Source organism: Aristolochia californica, unplaced genomic scaffold (genome assembly GCF_029961685.1).
Source record: "Aristolochia californica isolate CCGP_79_NKW_82.1479 unplaced genomic scaffold, dmAriCali1.0.hap1 SCAF_2, whole genome shotgun sequence".
NCBI classification, from domain to species: Eukaryota; Viridiplantae; Streptophyta; class Magnoliopsida; order Piperales; family Aristolochiaceae; genus Aristolochia; species Aristolochia californica.
This window is the reverse complement of record NW_027181881.1, coordinates 49,348,421-49,367,103: the sequence shown is the minus strand read 5'-3', so window position 1 is coordinate 49,367,103 and position 18,683 is coordinate 49,348,421. Positions and strand designations below refer to the sequence as shown.

At 38.0% G+C, this 18,683-nt stretch overlaps 2 protein-coding genes and 1 non-coding gene across 4 annotated transcripts; 2 read left to right on the top strand and 1 right to left on the bottom strand.

Moving 5' to 3' along the window:
* The first annotated feature begins 807 nt into the window (after positions 1–807).
* Positions 808–879, top strand: TRNAT-CGU (transfer RNA threonine (anticodon CGU)). Its single transcript has one exon. It is a non-coding gene; the product is annotated as a tRNA-Thr (tRNA).
* Positions 880–2,176: 1,297 nt separating this feature from the next.
* Positions 2,177–3,258, bottom strand: LOC137957191 (cyclin-U2-1-like). Its single transcript, XM_068804927.1, has 2 exons — positions 2,671–3,258; positions 2,177–2,564 (listed from the first exon to the last, which is right to left on the bottom strand). The coding sequence occupies exons 1-2, from the start codon at positions 3,075–3,077 to the stop codon at positions 2,276–2,278; spliced, it is 696 nt and encodes a 231-aa protein (XP_068661028.1). The 5' UTR covers positions 3,078–3,258; the 3' UTR covers positions 2,177–2,275.
* Positions 3,259–7,532: 4,274 nt separating this feature from the next.
* Positions 7,533–18,136, top strand: LOC137956799 (protein GLUTELIN PRECURSOR ACCUMULATION 3-like). 2 transcript variants are annotated; one of them, XM_068804424.1, is made up of 16 exons: positions 7,533–7,662; positions 7,761–7,858; positions 8,555–8,693; positions 8,794–8,822; positions 8,921–9,017; positions 9,104–9,159; positions 9,302–9,409; positions 9,631–9,687; positions 11,060–11,151; positions 12,761–12,845; positions 14,305–14,457; positions 14,609–14,715; positions 16,151–16,330; positions 16,407–16,510; positions 17,646–17,736; positions 17,846–18,136. In XM_068804424.1, exons 1-16 carry the CDS (start codon positions 7,604–7,606, stop codon positions 17,903–17,905), a joined length of 1,515 nt encoding a protein of 504 aa, XP_068660525.1. In that variant the 5' UTR covers positions 7,533–7,603; the 3' UTR covers positions 17,906–18,136. The 2 variants fall into 2 exon arrangements, with proteins under 2 accessions (XP_068660525.1, XP_068660526.1); XM_068804425.1 differs by having other exon boundaries at positions 17,646–17,755.
* Positions 18,137–18,683: the final 547 nt, after the last annotated feature.

Below are 18,683 nucleotides of genomic sequence, written 5' to 3'. Positions count from 1 at the left end.
AACTTACATGCATAAACATATAATTAGTTGAAATACTTAAAAAAAGCCCATCATATGGGTATTTTACCTGGATTGGAATATCAAAAATAATTTTAAATATCTCATAACATCAAATTAAAGTTATGAATGTCCAAATAGAACTTACATGCATAAACATATAATTAGTTGAAATACTTAAAAAAAATCCCATCATATGGGTATTTTACCTGGATTGGAATATCAAAAATAATTTTAAATATCTCATAACATCAAATTAAAGTTATGAACAAGTAACCATAGAAATCTACAAAATTAAAGTATTTACAAGTTACAAATTACAACCTCACAGTCAATCTCCAAATAGCATTGTAAATGGCCTGATTACTCTTTTCCTTTGCTAATAAATGGCTGATTTTTAGTTATCCTTACATAGTTACATGACATGGTTTAGTATTTTATGTTGAAGAAGAGTTCCATTCCATATAGTGTCGAGAAGATTTGAATTAAATAACACAATTTACCATCTCTAAAAAGGCTTTCTTATTCATTTCAACAACACATAATAAGGAATTGGGTCTTACGGGTGGTCTTTTTAATCTCTTTCTCCAATTGGTTCTTAACCGCCAATTGGTTAACCGAGTTTTGACCACAATCCAATTCTTCCACATGAGTCCAATTAACGAACTTGGTTTGACCATCTGGTCCGATTCAAGTTTTATCCATCTATTTGGGACGTGAGTCACTTACAAAAGTGAATATTTTAACAGGACTCCAGCATATTTGTTTTAGTTAATTGATATAGAATAAAGTTTTATTAAAATGTCCATCGTCTCCGTAGCATAGTGGTAGTGCGTTCGCTTCGTAAGCGAAAGGTCGCGAGTTCGATCCTCGCCGGGGGCTCTTTATCGTCAACTCAACCTATTCTTCTATTTTTATTTTCTCCTTCGGTTACACCAAAGAAAGAAACTAAACAGAAAAAACACAAATCTAGGGATAAGCAGGAAGCATCTCTCCTTAATAAAATATTATTCATTTCTCGATCATCTTCTGTCCTCACGCGCCTCCGAATGATGGATGGTCAACGAGTTTCATTGGCCTATCGCCCGTGTGGGCTCGTCACCTACCCACCATTTTGATTCTTCTTTTCTGCATTGCATGGAGTCCGTACGTGATAAAATATTGATGGAGCTTGGTTGCGCTAGCTGTCTGCTATTAATGGCGGATGGTGGACTCGCCAACCAGCTTTTCCCTTGTCCAGTTCACTCTGGTTTCTTTTCTTTTTAGACCCTTCCGTAGACCCTTACTGTTGCTTCTGGGCATTTGTTTATCTGAGCTTTGGGGACGGTGAAGAGAAAAAGAAGATCTTGGAGAGAGTTCCAGCAAATTACGGTGGGGTTCTCTTATTTAGCTCATCTTTTTTTCTGACAAAAGCTAATGTGGCTCCCTGCTATTTTATCGTTTTTATTGGGACTGACCTCACACTACTATTGAACAGATCTGGAGATTGATTGGCTTTAACCTCATTAAGTGTCAAATCAAAGTTAATCAGATTTTTACACTTCTTATTGTTTTCAGTAAGAACTTTTTCTGCTTTGTCTGTAAACTATGGTACTACTACAGCAGTGATCATCTGTCAAAGTGGGGAAGAGGAAAACAATGTTGCAGCTACCTTTCTTCATCGTGCAGAAAGCTGGAACCTTCTTTCTTCTTTTTTTTGAATTCTTGTAGAATTCCTTGTTTTCAGCCACAAAAAAGACTGTGTTTGCTACAGTCAGAGGACCACCACAATGAGTTTTATAAACAGATCAAAAGGATGAAACCAAGTTTATCTATTCTGATTCTGTCATGACAACCTGACCTTCAGTACAAATCTTAAAATTGAAAATTGGGTTTGAAGGTGAAAAGGACGATGATCTGTACAAATATAAAATTATCATTTCTCAAGCGTTCCAGACATGGGATCTTCTGAAATATCTTTGTGAGGCACAGCCAACAGGGATTAATAATCACTTCATATGTCAGATCCATCAAACTGAAACTATTTGCTCATGAAAATTTGAAACAATGTGGGTAAATCTGAAACCTTTCGTAGTTATATTCGATCAAACTGAAACTGTTTCCTCTTGAAAATCGAAACAAAAACAAGTAAATTTGAAAGCTTTATAGTTAGTATCAAAGGATTTTTTCACGTATAGTCATTTCCTTTCACTTAAAAAATCTCTCAGAGGAGACAGATTACAAATAGTTTTTATATTTATATACAGTAGTTTGCAGGTCGCCAACCAATTCGATTCAGTCAATGCGGACCACATCCGATAACTGGAGTTACCCGACGATCTAGAGTCGTCTTCTCGCCCTTGCTGGAAGTGTTTTCTTCCCTGCTGCACATTAGCCTCAAAGTCCTCTCAATCTGGTAGCCACCCCCGATGCTGACTTCTCTCTCTAGATGACAGCAGTAGCTTTCGAACACACTCACGCTCACTTGCAGCTTGAAACCCATCAAGAACAGGAAATCCAGTTCCAGTCTGTTCATCTCCGCGGTGGTTAATCCGCCCACTCTTGCAAAGTAGGAGTTTCTGTAGTTCCTGCATACATAGAACAGAAGAAAATTAACTAATGTACAGATGAGAAGATCATCGATAGCGAATGAACGGTTTAGTTTTGATAATTTTAGAATCGAAGGATACTCACATGTCCTCCACAAACTTGGAAGCCGCCATTATTGTGGTGATGAGAAGTCGGTGGACATTATTGGAAGTGATTCTGAAATCGGGGTGGAACTGGCAAAACCGGTCGATGTAAACGTAGGCGACGACGTACACCGGCGGGGCGACATGGGCATACCGGTATATCCTCTCGAGGTAGGACTGAATTTCCATGTCAGGTGTTTCATGAGAATCGAACACTCGAGCACTTGAAGCTCTGGGAGAGACCCATCCGCATTTTCTCAGAATCCTCTCGTTCCTAGCCATTGCTCTCTCCAGAAGAGATGCCAGCACTGAGATCACCAGCGGCGCAGTGGAATCATCTTGGTGGGAGAAGCTGTATAGGTCAGACCTCAGTCTCCTCGGCGAGATTGTATCTAGAGAAGAAGCCATTGATGGAAAGAAAAAGACCAGGAAGAGAGATGAACTGATCAAAACGAAGAAAAGTAGAGTCAGTGAGAAAGAGGTGAGCAGATAATTGAATGAGCACGTTAAAGAATTATATATAAGAGAATTGAGTAGTTGAGCAGCGAATAAAGTAAAGAAGAGTATGTGCAGTTGAGGAACATTTGGAAAGCGGCAGGAAGGAAAGGTCTGTAATATTTTAAGCAGGAGATTGAAGAAGCTGTCGGTAGGCGATGAAAAGTTACGACAAAAAAGTAACCTTTCCTCTTCCTTTCTTTTCGATTTTGATATTACAAAGAAACCGCCGACTACAGGGGCTGTACTGAGTACGGGGAGATCATGGGTATGAAGCTTCGGCACATTTTGGATTAAAGAGAAAAATAAACAAGGGGAAGCAGGAACGTAAGATGCAGCTGCTTGTTGTAGGAGGAGCAACACAGATTTCTGCAGATCTTATCAGATTTTTTTTTTTTTTCTTTTCAATGTTACCGTGACTGTCGATAGTACACCATTGTTTTCATCTTTACTCATTATTGACTGTGAAAGTCACTCTACTGGAAGCGCACACGTGAGCCAGGCATTAATGGCCTCAGCCTCCATGGGGGGCAAGTACACAGGAGCAGAGTATTTATTTCTGTTCACCTCCGTAAGATTTATCTTGGTAGTAATGACTCCTGACAGACGGAGACGGAGACGAAGACTGCCCTAGTTTTTATTAAATTATGGAAAAAAAGTCTTCAATTTGCAGAGAAGAAGACTCTTCATTAAGTGCAATTTGATAGTCATTTGAGTTTATGTATTTGGAACCCTACCGAAGGATGTGACATCGGACTTGGTCACCATGACCAGATCCGGTCAAGCTTAGTTCGTTCGGGTCTGATCTTTAATTGACCCGAAATTATGTCAGATGACTCATATTTTTTAAAAACTTATAAATTGGGGCCAGGGCCCTTCCTACCCACACAATACAATGGGAGGTCAACATCACTGACCAGCCTTCCACCAACACAGTACCTGCGGATAACCCACTAACACGGGTTTGTGTCCATTAAAAATTCGAACTCTTTAACAACGTTAGTGAACCAAACCGAACTTTATTCAGATTCGGCTGGTTTACTTAAATTAGTTTCAAACCCAATAATTCGATATCGTATTTATTCGAATCGAACCAAACCAGACTCGAACTGCACACAGGTTTACCTAGTCCTCTGAGTTTGTTAATAGACAAAAGAGTGACCGCAAGAAATTTTCCATTTTGATAAACATGTTATGCCCGCCCAAGGATATACAAGAATCGGAGAAGTAGAGAAACTGAAGTGTAAATTGTTTCTTCCCTTTCATCTCTCGCAAGGCTCTTTCAGTTCGTTATTCTATTATTAATTAATCAGTAGCAATCAAAGCATTTGAGATCCACCATTTCGAGTTTTTTTTATTTGGACCAAAATGCTCTGATTATTGTTGGCGAGAGCTGTCTGAGCTTTCTTTCATATGAAAAAATCTTCCGTAGAATCAAAATGGAAAAGTCTACTGTGGCGTGATTGTAGTCATAATTGAAGGTATGATTTGGGACACCAAATTTGTATAAATATGTTGTGTTCAATTGAATGAAATTAACTTATTATGGGAAATACCTTCTCTTATTTTTTACATGGTATCAGAGCGGGTTAATAACCAAGAGATTTTATCAAAATATTGTGATCTTTCGGGGACGACGCAGGGAGAAAATTTTCTTCTTGCATCGTGCTTCCTATTGTGGACCCGATTCCAAAGCGGGGAATGGACGCGAAGCCGGAGGCGGCACCGAGATTTGTTACGGTGGAGAATCAGAGACTTCACAAGAGGTCGCACCGCCGGGCAAGGGAGCCTGGATCTGTATTGGTTGGAGATGCTACGAGATGCCGAAAGGATCCAATCGGTACTTTCGGAACCCCCATGATTACTTGGACGCAGCAGAATACAAAGTGTTTCTGCAAAATATGGCTCAGAACGACGGTGGGTCCTGGTGGAGGGCTCCACCGGGGGCAAGATCCGCCGCGGCGACACTTCCAAAAATAGAGATTGAAGAGAGCGAGAATTATGTCTGCGCGATTTGTAAAGAAGGAAGAGAGCGAGACCTCTCTAGAGAAGAAAATTTCGGAATGATCCCGAAAATCATATCACCTCACAAGAAGACGAAGAATTTAGGCAAAAGGGGCTTTGTATTTTCCTCGCCGATTTGAGCTGACAATGGACGTGATTTCCAAACCAAGGACATCGAATCTCAATCCCAATGCTCCTCTGTTCGTGTCATGGGCGTACAGAATGGTGGAGGATTTCTTCGATGAGTGGTGGCAGCTTGTCCAGTCCTCCCCCTGGTTCCACGACTACTGGCTGCAGGAATGTTTCTAGGAACCTGAAAATGACCTTGATTTTCCCGATAACGATAATCTTGTCCTCCCGGAGATAGACATTGTCTTTGATGGCTATAAAGAGGCGGACGAAGAGAAGACTGCAAAGGAGATTGTGTTGGTTGGGGGTGCTGCAGTGGCAAAAGCTCCGAGTCATGAGTGAAATGTCGAAATACTTCGAGAAGGTGCTGAAGATCGTGAATGTTAGAGTGAGTCCACGACCGATTCAGCAGCCGAGTTTAATTGAAATATACATCAGGAAAGTTTTACCTAACAACTAGGAAAGATGACTAAGAAAGGTGATCGATCATCCGAGAAACAGATTGTTCTACACTTTATCTACTTAAACCATGTACAAAAATAAAAAAAAGGAGAAGAACAGAGCAGGTTTGCGTTGTAGTTGCCGTGACGAAATACGGTTTGTCGTCATCATGACCAAAGACGCTCTGTTGTCACCAAAGATGCTCTGTCATCACCATATTACCAAACACGCTCTGTCGCGACCATAAAACTGAAGACACTCTGTCGTCACCGAAGACGCTTTATCGTGACCATAAAACCGAACACGCTCTGTCGTCACCGAAGACGCTTTGTCGTGACCACAAAACCGAAGATACTTTGTCGTCACCGAAGACGCTCTTTTGTGACCATAAAACCGAAGGCACTTTGTCGTCACCCGTCACCGAAGACTGTCTCGAATTAATCTCTGGTTCACCGTGAGAGCACGGTTTAGAAGTGCTCTCGACGAAGAAGATGACGAGACCAGATTTGACTCGGACCAGACTTGGTCGAACCGAATTTCCGAACCAAACCAAACCGAAAGTCCAAATCGGATAGTTCAAATAGACTTCCGTTGATCGCACCCGATGGAGCGCTTAAGAAGAGCGGATATATGGTATATTACAGCAAGAGTTTATACAACTCACTTTGCAAGTTGGGCATAAACTATCTCTACGCACCAACTTGAGGGGGAGTGTTGGCGTGAGCTGTCTAAACTTTCTTTCATATGAGGAAATCTTCCGTAGAATCAAAACAAAAAAGTCTACTATGGCGTGATTGTAGGCATAATTGAATGTATGATTTAAGGCATAATTGGGGACACCGAATTTGTATAAATATGTTGTGTTCAATTGAATGAAATTAATTTGTTTTGGGAAATACCTTCTCCCGTTTTTTACAATTATGTTACAACTTGAATAGAGAAAGGAGAGACGACCGTTGAAGATCAATTCGTCCATGGACCAGTTATAGCTCTAAAGAATATTATCAGCATTCCTATTGAAGCTACTCTGGGAGTTTGAATTTGGCAAAACCCTCTTTGTCGCCCAAAACTACGAATGGATGTCCATCGTTCAATTGAAGAAAGGTAGAACTTTAAAAATCTCAAGCTTAAATTGTCACCACTTAGCATTTAAATACAAAACACATGAACACAATTATGATACCAAGACTAATTATGCCAAATCTTTAATGATACCACCCTACCTAACACTAACAGGATTGATCATGAGAGAGGGCAGAACAAGGCTATGAAGACGGTGATCAAGTCATGGTTGGGTTTGATGTGATGATTCGGGTTTCTTTATATTTGGGTTTTGAGGTCGAAGATCAGGTTTTGGTAAACTCAAGCTCAACTTTCCCCATGCCCACCCCTAAATAGAATTGGATGATTAAGTATTGGTGGTAAGGACTAACAAAATGTGGCAAAACTTGACTCTAGCCTAAGCTAAATAATGGAAATTTGATTTTTTCATCGATTATTTTTTAACCTAATATAAATATTTTTTGCTATATGTTATTATTATTTTTTGTTTTTAAATATAAATATGAATGCTGGTTTTTTTGTTGTCTTACCATTGCAGAAACATTAATTTTTTTAATAAAATAAAATTTAATTAAGCTTAATTAATAATTAATCTGTTATTCTTTTTTTTTTTTCGATCCCGAAGTCCGGAGTTAAAAAGTTCCTCGGATCACCGACCGAAGTAAGGCACCAGCAATTCATGTGACTCACGTGACAAATTGACAAGAGGCGGCATCCCGGCGCGGCGGACTTCGCAAGAGCAACAAATAAAACTAACCGGTACATCGGAAGGTCCGAAGCTCAGAAATTGAAGCAGCGAAAGAATGGACTGGGTTCGCGCGGATTCGTCCGATTTTGGGGGAACCCTTCCACAACCTCGAAGGTAAAGATTCGTTAAGGAATTCTTGCTGTCATTGATTTTCTTCCCCTTTTCTTCTTCCGTTCGTTTGCGGTTTTGACTTCGGTTTCATCCATTCGCAGTGGTCATAGTGCAGTCAATGTTGGAAAGTCTAAGGTAGTCGTGTTTGGAGGCTTGGTGGATAAGAGATTTCTCAACGACATTGCTGTTTATGATGTGGGTACGTACTCTTCATGATTTCTGCTTAAAATAATCCTCAAAGTTATTTATTTTACTTATTAAAAAGCTGGTAATTTGCTTTATATGATTACCGGATCTGAAATTTGGAGGTTTCTTAGTTTCTTAACTTTCTGCGGTTCACTGACTTTCGTGCTCTTAGTGGTATATTTCGAAGTAGTTCTTCATATTTTTCTCATGCGTTTTCCATTTATGGAGCTCCTACCCACATTAATTGGAAAATATTCCTCTGATCAACTTGATGGTGTCTTATGACTTCTAGTTTGATGGATAGGGATTTTCCTGCAGAGAGATGCCAACCCTAAAATTTTGCCATCTACATACGGTCCTTTCTAGAAATACCCTTTAATGGGTAATGCAATTTATTGATAATATCATACTACAAGTTGACAGTGCTATACACCCTATTTTCAAAAAAAAAAAAAGTTGACAGTGCTATAATTGAGCTGCTGGAATAGTAAATTGGTTATGATAGTGAATAACCGAGACTTTTCTTTCACGTGGTGTTGGCTTTGTTGAATTTAAATTAAGTAAATTTTTGCGAGTATGAGTTGTATATTTATCTTTAGACGTGGATGCATTTAGTGTTGTCTCCAAGGTTTCAAATTATACTCATCCGGTAGTTTCAAGCTTTGCTAGCCGCATGATTGTAGTGGTGATTCAGCTTGTTATGTATCAGAAAACAAACTATGGTTTAGTCCAGAGTGCACTGGGAGTGATTCTGACGGGCAAGTGGGTCCCAGTCCACGGGCATTTCATGTTGCTGCAGCTATTGACTGCCATTTGTTCATCTTTGGTGGACGTTATGGCAATAAAAGGTATACATCCATTCATTTTGAGTCTATTGATTTTTCTGTTTTTCTTCTTTTTTGTTTGTCTGTTTGTTTTCTTTGTTACATGATGCAACTGCCTTTTCAGGTTAGGTGACTTCTGGATGCTTGATACTGGTATGTATAGTTTATTTTTAAAATTTCTTAGAAATATCTGGTCTTTTTTATTTTTACTTGTCAATGATGAGCAACTCTCTTCTATTATTTTATTTCAGATATTTGGCAGTGGTCAGAGTTAACCAGTTATGGTGATCTGCCTTCACCGCGAGACTTTGCTGCTGCATCAGCAATTGGAAATCGAAAAATTGTTATGTAAAAATTTCTTTATCATTTCCTTCATAAAATATCATGTGTCTGCCTCTCCTTAAAATTTTAATGAAAGTTGTGAAAAAATGCAGGTACGGCGGGTGGGATGGTAAAAAATGGTTGTCTGATGTGTACATCTTAGATACAAGTAGGACCATAATATATGTTTTCTTGTCATTTTGCCTTTTCTAATATTTAAATCTTCTGCAGGACCATAATATATTCATGGTTATCATTTACAGAAAACAAGTGATCTTTAATTACTTTCTATGAAATGCTATTTTGGGCAGTTTCACTTGAATGGACTGAATTAGTGGTGTCTGGGACACTACCACCACCAAGATGTGGGCACATGGCAACTATGGTTGAGAAAAGATTGCTAGTGTTTGGTGGAAGAGGTAAATTCTATACTTTCGCCTCTCCCATCCTTCTGATATTTAGGCTTCTCTTTGGTTGCTGAAGTTGTGTGCCTTCAGCTGATGATTTATTGGATATCCACATCAAGGGAAGTCTCTATCAGTTAAATAACAAGGATAGAATTCAAGTTATTATTATGCTGGAAGCACACAATTAGCAATTGGTTGCAAATGATACTAATTTATCTGTCAGCATTTACTAGGAGGGGGTGGACCAATCATGGGTGACCTATGGGCTTTGAAGGGCTTGTTTGAAGGAGGTAATATTGTTCTCTGTTTCGTGCATGTGATAGTTAGTAACCTGACTTTAGAAATTGAGTATCTTTTCATGCAATAAAGAAGATAACGGGCAGGGAAAGGGAAAGCCTCAAGCCTTAATATACAAATGCTGTTGCTTTTCTTCAAATCCTTGGTTTTTGTGTCATTCACTAATTTTTCTGTATCGTCATCTTCATTTTTTTCATTTGCTCAATCGAGATTCTCTGTTAATGATTGGTCTCATTCTATTTATCACCATATTGTTCTTGTTTTTGAGAACAAAAGAGGTCTTGACAAGATAACCTGGACCCTGGACCCTGGATTTGCTGGTCATTTTCTGTTGCTTCTTTCCGAGCTACACATCGGTGGCTCAGGTAATACTGATTTTCCTGATGTTGTGCTGCTATCATGGAAGCTGTTGAGGTCCACTAAAGTTTTTCGTTTCATGTGGACAACGGCCTATGAGAAAATCGTTACCTGTGATGAGTTAGGAAACATGGTTTTCCATGTGGTCAGTTCTCTATGTAAGTTCTGTTTTTTACAGGAAGAGACAGCAAATTGTACCCTCCTCCACGGCCCATTTATCTTTTCAGTGTGGGTGATTAGTTTTAGCAATAACATCAACATAGATATTCCTGCTTTCTTCTTGAGATTCAGTAGGTTATGCTATTTAGCCTTTTTCCAAAAGCTGGCAGAACTCAATGGACCTTATGGTGTGAGTTCAATAAGAAAACAGTCCTATATCTTCCTGCTTTATAAGGTGTCTGCTTGAAGATATTTTTCACTCGATGCTTCTTTGAGAGCATTCTCACAGAAGTCTTCCCCCACTCCCAAGCTCAATTATCGGTAGACATTGGCAATTTATTGTCAACCGTACAGATAATGTTACCCCTTACCTCTCGCCTTGATATCCCTCAGCTTGCTGGTTAGCTGACATCGAACTTTGGTGGAAGCTCTCTTGGGAGCTCCAGTCCTGCCAGAAAGAGTGCTCTAATCAGGGGATCGTGGAGGCTTCATCCATTTTGTGCTTCATGAGGCCAGGCTTTATTCTAAGGGATTTTCCTCCCCTGTGAAAATGGGCAGCTTTATTTCACTCATCAGATGGATGTAAGTGAGGAGCATGCCCCCAGGATATTGGAGCACATTATGATAAAAATACTCTCCTCCAGTCATCCTATAGCCGATCTATTTGTTCCGCCAATACAATGAGACTTGAGGTTTCCCAGAAGCAATGTTGTTGTAGGTTGCTCCTGCTAATTGTAACTAAGACTTGAGGTTTCCTCTCCATCCCTTTTTAATCTTTATTATTGCACTCAAATTAATCTACAAGTTCAAAAAGTAAAGCTTTCATATTTTCTTTATTGTGGAAGGCAGACAACGAGACCCCAGGATGGACCCAGTTGAAGCTTCCTGGTCAACCTCCTTCTCCCCGTTGTGGTCATACGATGACTTCTGGAGGAGTTAATGTAATAGTATCTCAGATATTTTCATCTCTTTTACTTCATTCAGCAACAGTTTTTTTCTGAGCATACTTTTCTCCTTTATTTTCATTGGTGTTCAAAATAATAGATTGAAAGAATGAGAAAAAGGAGTTTGACAGTGATACATGACTATTAAAAATTTCTTGCGAGGGTCGGGGTAAGTTACAATCAGTTTAGAGGTATGTTTCTGTCATTGTCGATGGAACTATTTATGGGGCAATCACTTTTAGGAAGCTTGTTTTGAAAAGCAATAGTTTTCCGTTATTGTAATCATTCTCACCTTTTCAAAAAAGAAAAAAACATTTTTCCTTGATAACCTGCTGAACCAAGGGAAATATTGTTTGAAGTTGCGGCAACATGAACAGATTTAGATATTGAAACATCAAGGAATGCTAGAAGAGATTCAAATTGTTTGAGAGATTGAGTATATTCTGTCAGAATCAAGGCCAAACTGTAATCCACTCTCTGCGAGAGTTGTTTTGGAAGCCATAACATTATGCAGTTAACTGAGAATTATTTCCTTCTTAATGGAAAATCTAACCAATGCGAGGAATCATGTTTGTAAATCCCATTGCAAAAATTTAAAATTCTCCAGAATTATACTGGGATTGTTCACTCAATTAATCTAGAAGTTCCAACAAACATGCTATATTTTCTTGGAACTACTGGCAACCTAATGTTTGCCTGTTCTCTCTCTCTCTCTCTCTCTCTCTCTTTCTCTTTCTTTCTCCACACACACACATGCACATATTGGAAAGTCATGAAGGTTTTATTGGATAAAAGAAAAAAGATAGAGAAGCATGATGAGTGAAAAAATAAGGAAGATGATTAGTGCTTTTAGAGGAATGCTTTTGCTGAAACATTGTGCTCTGCACAAAGTCAAGGGATATGATTTTCACGTAGTTTTGAATATATGGCCCATATTAACTCTTGGAAGACTTCTGGACAAGCCTACTTGTGCCCACATATGCTTATGACAGACATGAAAGTATTGGACATAGCTAGTTTCACATAGGAGACATTCAAAACCTTGTTATGCACATACTTCATGTGATGCTTGGTTGGATAGGGAGTAGAGTGCAGATATAACAATATACTGATTATGAGTCAAGAGAGCATGAGGGTGACTGTGAAAGCTACAACAAACACGCGGAAGATCACCGATTGGAATGTGAGGAAATTTGATGGTACGGAAACAATGGGGACCTCAAGAGGAAGATTGATGGATTTTGGAAGTGATAAAATAAAACAAAGAGTCTTCCTCCAATCTCTCATTGTTAGGAACTTTTCTGTCTGTAGTTTTTGCCTCGTGCTTTAATAAAATCTCGTCATTCTCGTAAAAAAAAAAAAAAAGAAACAAAAAGTATTTTGGTTTTAGCCAACATGTTTGAGCTAGATGTGGCAGTTAATGCACCCTGAAAGTGAAGGAATTAGGTGCTTTAGCCAATGTATTAATAGTCCTTCCACAAATAAGAATTAGTTTTGAAGATTCAAAAAGCAAAAAAAATCTTTGAAAGTGAACAATATATCATTTTTACTTATTTTTGTTCAAGAAGGGCACCAAGAATGAATATCTTGCTTAATGAATTTGCAGCTTTTGTTATTTGGTGGCCATGGAACAGGAGGCTGGTTGAGCCGATACGATGTGTACCACAATGATTGCATTGTTTTAGACCGAGGTAATTGCAATTCCATGCTATTGCCATTTACCTTTATTACTATTCATGCCAAATATAATTTCAGTACCTAGGGTGAAGAATACTTTGCTTGGAAGAATGTTCATATGGTTGTACTGGGCGCTGGCTTTTGATTCTTTAATTTGATTCGTCTTCTTGAATCCTAGACTGTGTGTGAGTGTGTGTGTGTGTGTTCCACAACATGTGGATTGAGCCTTTAACTTGGTGGTCACATGGAAGTTGGGAGTTGGGGCATACTTAATGTGACGTTTGGTTTGGGTTTTTCCGTTACTTAAAAATAGTAGTTGTATTCATGTATGTTATATCCGATCCTTTTATACTATTCCAACCTCTTCTCTCACATTGCCCTTTGTCATCTTTAATAAATGACATTAAGGAGATTGGCATCTAGTCAAGTGTTAGAGATCAGTGCAAGTCTTAGTGTCGGGTTGAGCTCAGTTCCATCCAAAATGACTAGTCACTTAGGAGGCTTATTGTTCAACCTTATAGGCTCATTAACTTTTCTTAACAATTCTTAATGTGAGACTTTTTTTCCACTCAGCATTTCCTTTATATGGGCGTAAGCTCCCAACGAAGCACACATCACACAAACCCACCTAATGGAGCCTACAACACACTTTCTGCTTTAATATGGGCCTGCCATCCCAAAATGACTAGTCACTTAAGAGGCTTATTATCAACCTTATGACCTATTAATTTTTCTTAATAATTCTTAATGTGAGACATTTTTCTACTCAACACTATATAGAGCATTTTCACTTTATGTTAGAGAATCATCTAATCCTCTAAGATAGAGCACTAATCAGTACAAACAAGCAACAAGGTTTGATCAGTTCTGATGAAGGGAAGGATGGTATGTTAGATAGGCTGTGATTGCTGTCTTTAGTTTGTTTCTTGTGACCAACATTTCTAAACTAACAGAGAACCTGTTTTCCATGCTTGGTGTTATTCTTCTAATAAACTAAGATGCAGGAAGATGGATTGGATTATCCTTTCTGGTAGTTTGTTATAACAGTTATGCTACATTTGACACTACACTTTTGATTATTGCCTGTAGTACTTCCAGTGTATCTGTCCGATATCATGGTTCAATGAAACTCGGAGGAGTCAACTTGAAAACCACAAATATGGCTCCCCACCTATCACTTATCACTAACAATCCCAATGTAAGAGACCAGGTAGTACAAATAATTTATGTAAAACACTTAGCCGTTTTCTAAACCATCGTTTTGGGATCATGGAATCTTTAGGTTTTCTTCTTTATTCTTAGGTTTCTGGAGACACTGCAGAAAGCTTTAAGTCAAAAGACAAAAAATGTAACATGCAAAAGAGACTGGGTTCCATTATAGTCTGTGTGTCTTTTTATGTAAGGAATTTTTACGTAATTGTTCATTTTACATGATTACTCTTTCTAATTTTTACTTGTTATTTTAAAAATTAGTGTCAGTGCAGTGGAAACGCTTGTCTACTACTAATGCATCTCCTCCAGCTAGAGCATACCATTCTATGACTTGTGTTGGCTCACGCTATCTCTTATTTGGGGGCTTTGATGGAAAATCTACATTTGGTGATATCTGGTGGTTGGTTCCAGAAGGTACTTGCTTTCTACTGTTCTGAGATGGAAGAAATAGATGCTCTTTCCTTAAATCAGATACCACAATACAATTTGCCTGAACTTTTTAGTTTCTTCACCTGAGGACCTTAATACAGTCTTGCTTAACTAAGCCATATATTGGACATTACAGATGACCCTATAGCAAAGCGATCACCATCACTACCACCGCCTAGCATCCCTTTTCATGAAAGTGAGGGTGCCTCCATGGAGAGTAGTTCCACACAACATGATACCAAGGTAATTCAGATGTCTTCAGAAGAAGTGCAACTTACCTCTGCATGATTTCCAGGCACATCCACAATAATTCAGCAATGATGAGTAGGGATTTAGACTCATTTGGGTGCCAGGCTGACACTAAAGTGTAGATAGATTGATTTTCAACAGAGAAGTGATCAGCTTAACCAGGTCGAAAGGAGTTTAAACCTTGTTTTTTGAGTGGCAGGAGTAGTTTATCTGTCTAATCAAATATGGGCCTTTTCCATCTTTATTGTTTCTTCTCTTTTTTTTCTTTTCAAGTTTTCTTCTTTGAATCCTTAATGCTAGTTGATTGGTTTATTTGTTCAAACCAGTTTGATCTGGCTTGGCTCCTGGTTTTGAGCAAAATCTATGTCCATTTGATTTGGACAGCTAAGGCATCTGGCTTTAGTACAAGCAGGTCAGACTATCTGTTTACAAACAGTAGCTACTGTTTTGCCAGTATTTAGGTGTATTTCTAGCATTTCCTTAGGTCTTTTAATGCTTTTATTTATTTTTAGCCCGTTGTTGAAAGATATTTAGGGAGTTGACCAAATTCATTTTGTCAAGAAGAGATTGAGCAATTTTCATGGAGTTTTAGGTTGAGATAATCCGGGTAAAAAAATTGAAATCAATCAAGGGTATTGACTGTTACTAAGCAGTTTGGAATCAGTAGATTTTGTTTTGTAACAGATCTGTTCCTTTGTGACTATAGTGGTTAGTTTTCCTTCCTTGTAGTCTATTACTTGTTTAATTTAGTGTGGGATTGTTTTAACCGTATTTTTTTTCTGCTTCATGAAATTTCTAGCACACACAGCAACGTATGTCAAATGTGAATGGTGGCATCCTAGACCTATCTTTTGAAGGTGTCACTACCAACAGGTCCTTTGCAGAAAATCCTTAACCAATCAGTTAAACCTAAATTTCCAATGCATTGATGTATAAAAGTAGATTCTAAAAGTTGGTTCAATGCAACTGTTTGTTTTATATATCAGAGTGGAAGAATTCTGAAGTTGGAAATGTTCTTCATGGGAATTAAATGGAAGTGATTGTTCATGAAGATTTCCAATCTTATAGACAAGCTTTCATATCTGCTACATGTAGTTGTTGGAAAGTCTAATTGTATTCAGTAGCAGATACTGTTTACTTGTTTCCCATGAAAAGTATGTCCACATAAATATAAGGAATGATGGAAGTCTCTGAAGAGACTAGCCATGGTTGGAAAGTATGACATGAGTTGATTGCCTGCTTTAATATTTATGCTAACTTGGGTATTACTTTTGTGGAACGATGGCATTTACACCAGATATTTCCAGAGTGGTGTGTCCATCTAAATTTGTACAAAACTTGACATTCATACAAACCTGAGCAGGTGTACAAGAAAACAGTATCTTTTATTCTGCAACAGAATTGATTGATATCATTATATATGCTGTAGGGAAGAGAAAAGGAGCAATCTCCAGCTTCTGAGTTACAAAAGAAGCTAGGTATCTCCATCTCAGCTACGGTTTTGGAGCTGATGGTTGTTCATGAATCAAGGGATGAAGAACTTATTGAATTATGTTCGAGAATGGTTGGAGATAGAGCATCTAACAATGACAAGGTTGCGTGCATTCAGGTATATTTAAACTTTTTATTTTTTGTTTATTATATTCTTTTTCATGAACTTTATTTGTGGAATGGTGTTTACAAAGGCACTTCGAGAACATTGGCAACAAACAATATCAAGCTTAATACAGTTGCAGGAGCTTGGTCCGTTGCTTCGGGACTATCAACGTTTGATCATCCAGCAGCATTTGTAAGCATCACAACTTTTAACATTGTTTTTTATGTCATACTCTGTGGGATTTTCTCATTTCAATCAGGTTAAAGATTCATGGTTCTAAATGTTTGAGGCAACATTGAAAGCAATGTAAATGGACTTAGATGCATTTGGATGGATTGTTAACTAGTTGCTCGAGCTGTTGTTCTTGTAGAAGTCCACACAGATGGATTTGTGATGGTTTGAAGTTGTGTTGTGAATCTTGAAATTTTAATCCTTTAGTTTTATGTTGCAATGCTGTCGAGTCATTTCTAAATTCTTATACTTTTCACTAAAACAGGTGAATTTGCTAAAGGCCTAAGGAGTTTTGGCTAACTAAGTGCACTTAAATGGATTGAGTTACTAATCATGTTCATTTGTCTATTGAAAGAAGTCATTTTAAGACATGATTGTGACAATCCTTTTCTTAGCAAAATTTCCTTGATAAAAGCGCTAGAATCAGTCTTGACTTTAGGGTGATTATGTCGTTGATGTTCAAAACAAAAAATGTGATAGAAGCTCTGGGAAGTAGTGTGGAATACTGATGGTTTGTTTTATTTCGTTGGAGATGTTTTTTTTCAGAAGTCGACTCTTTCAATATATACATGGTCAATGTTGGCCGATGATGAAGATGATGTCATAGTTACAGATTTCATCTTACTTTTATGAAAATTGCATCATCTTGTGCTATTCTTTTCAATTCATCAACCCCTAGTATTCTTGCCCACTGATTTGCTCTTGTTATTAACATTGTTAAATCATTGTCTTGAATAAATTGGCCAGAGACCTCTTGTGGTTTTTTTTTTTTAAATAAATTTGGCATACTGGCCTTAAGTAGACAAAAAGTAAAGTACTACTATTTACTATTTTGAACTGTTTGTTCTCGTCTTGCCTTGAATAAAATCCTCACTTTTCAAAAAAAAAAAAAAAAAAAAAAACTTATTGGCTTCTGTGAAACCTGTATGCCCTTGATAAACAAGGTCTGTAGCACTTCCGTGGACGACCCAAGCTTTGCACATGGGACATTCTATAAAAATAAGTTATCAATGATTTTAGTAGGTGTTCCTTTCAAGAATATGTCCTTTAGATGTTTATTTCCTTGAGTGTGACAGATCAATTATTACTGTGGCAGGAGAAATGTCGAGTCTCTTTCATTATTTTCGGAATCTGATCCTTCTAAGCAACCAAAGTACCAGTTTGCTCACATTACAGATGCTTCTCAGGCAAGGAGATTCATCACCAGTTCAGTTGCTAATGCTCATTTTGTTTTAGTGATGATTTCTTTTCGATTCTAACAGTCTGACTTGTTTCATTCCATTCCTGTGTTTCCAGTTGCGTATTGGTGATATCCCAGAACTGTTGAATGAGTACAAACAACTTCTCTCTAATTGAAGAAGTGGGAGGTCCTACCTGGCATGCTTTTATTCCATGCGAATGTCATACGATTACGAGATATTATGGTGACTCATTGCATTTGTTAAATATCGTGTAATTAGTGGCATATTTGTATTTATAGTGTTGAGATAGCTTCGGGTTACAGTAGTCTTAATGGAGGGTTTAAATGCCTCAAAAGAGTGAGAAATAAGAAGGGTTTTAAGGGCATTTTTTTTATTCCGTTGTTCTTCAATTGATTAATGCTTATATTAGAGAGAGGGGTTGAGGGGTTGAGTTTAGGCTATCTCCATATTTCTCTTTGATACCAAAGCTAACTTCTCTCTTTTCTCTCTTCATTTTTTTTCTTCTTAAAATTTCATTCTTATCTACTTCTACATTGTATCAAAGTAAGAATAGATTAGGTAATATCTTTCTAAAGATACAATAATTCATCTCAAACACACTAGTTCAGTTCTCCTTCTTCAGCTCCAACGACCAGCAGTTGCAATGATTCAAACCAAGCCTAATGCTGGATCTAATTGGAAAACATAGAGAAAGGTCTGCAACAAGCAAAAAAATTGGGGGAAAAGAGGAAAGTAAACAAATATTTACCCCAAAAAAACTACTGCTCTGGTAAGTATGACTCGTAGAAAGAGTGTAGAGGAGGTTGGAGAAGAAGCAAAGAAGGGAAGAAATAGGATAGTCTTCTTGGAGCCGCCTAATTTTCCGAATCCAGGGTCCAATCCCCTTCATAACACACACCCCAAGCTAGCTTTATGCAAGAATTTGAGTCACA

Bases quoted from the DNA above. Each gene is read 5' to 3' on its own strand.
- LOC137956799 (XM_068804424.1), top strand. From the start codon at position 7,604: ATGGACTGGGTTCGCGCGGATTCGTCCGATTTTGGGGGAACCCTTCCA. The intron at 9,688-11,059 runs GTAATATTGTTC...TGTGGAAGGCAG, and splicing joins GAAGGGCTTGTTTGAAGGAG to ACAACGAGACCCCAGGATGG. The intron at 14,458-14,608 runs GTACTTGCTTTC...TGGACATTACAG, and splicing joins CTGGTGGTTGGTTCCAGAAG to ATGACCCTATAGCAAAGCGA.
- LOC137957191 (XM_068804927.1), bottom strand. From the start codon at position 3,077: ATGGCTTCTTCTCTAGATACAATCTCGCCGAGGAGACTGAGGTCTGAC. The intron at 2,565-2,670 runs GTGAGTATCCTT...CTATGTATGCAG, and splicing joins TCCAAGTTTGTGGAGGACAT to GAACTACAGAAACTCCTACT.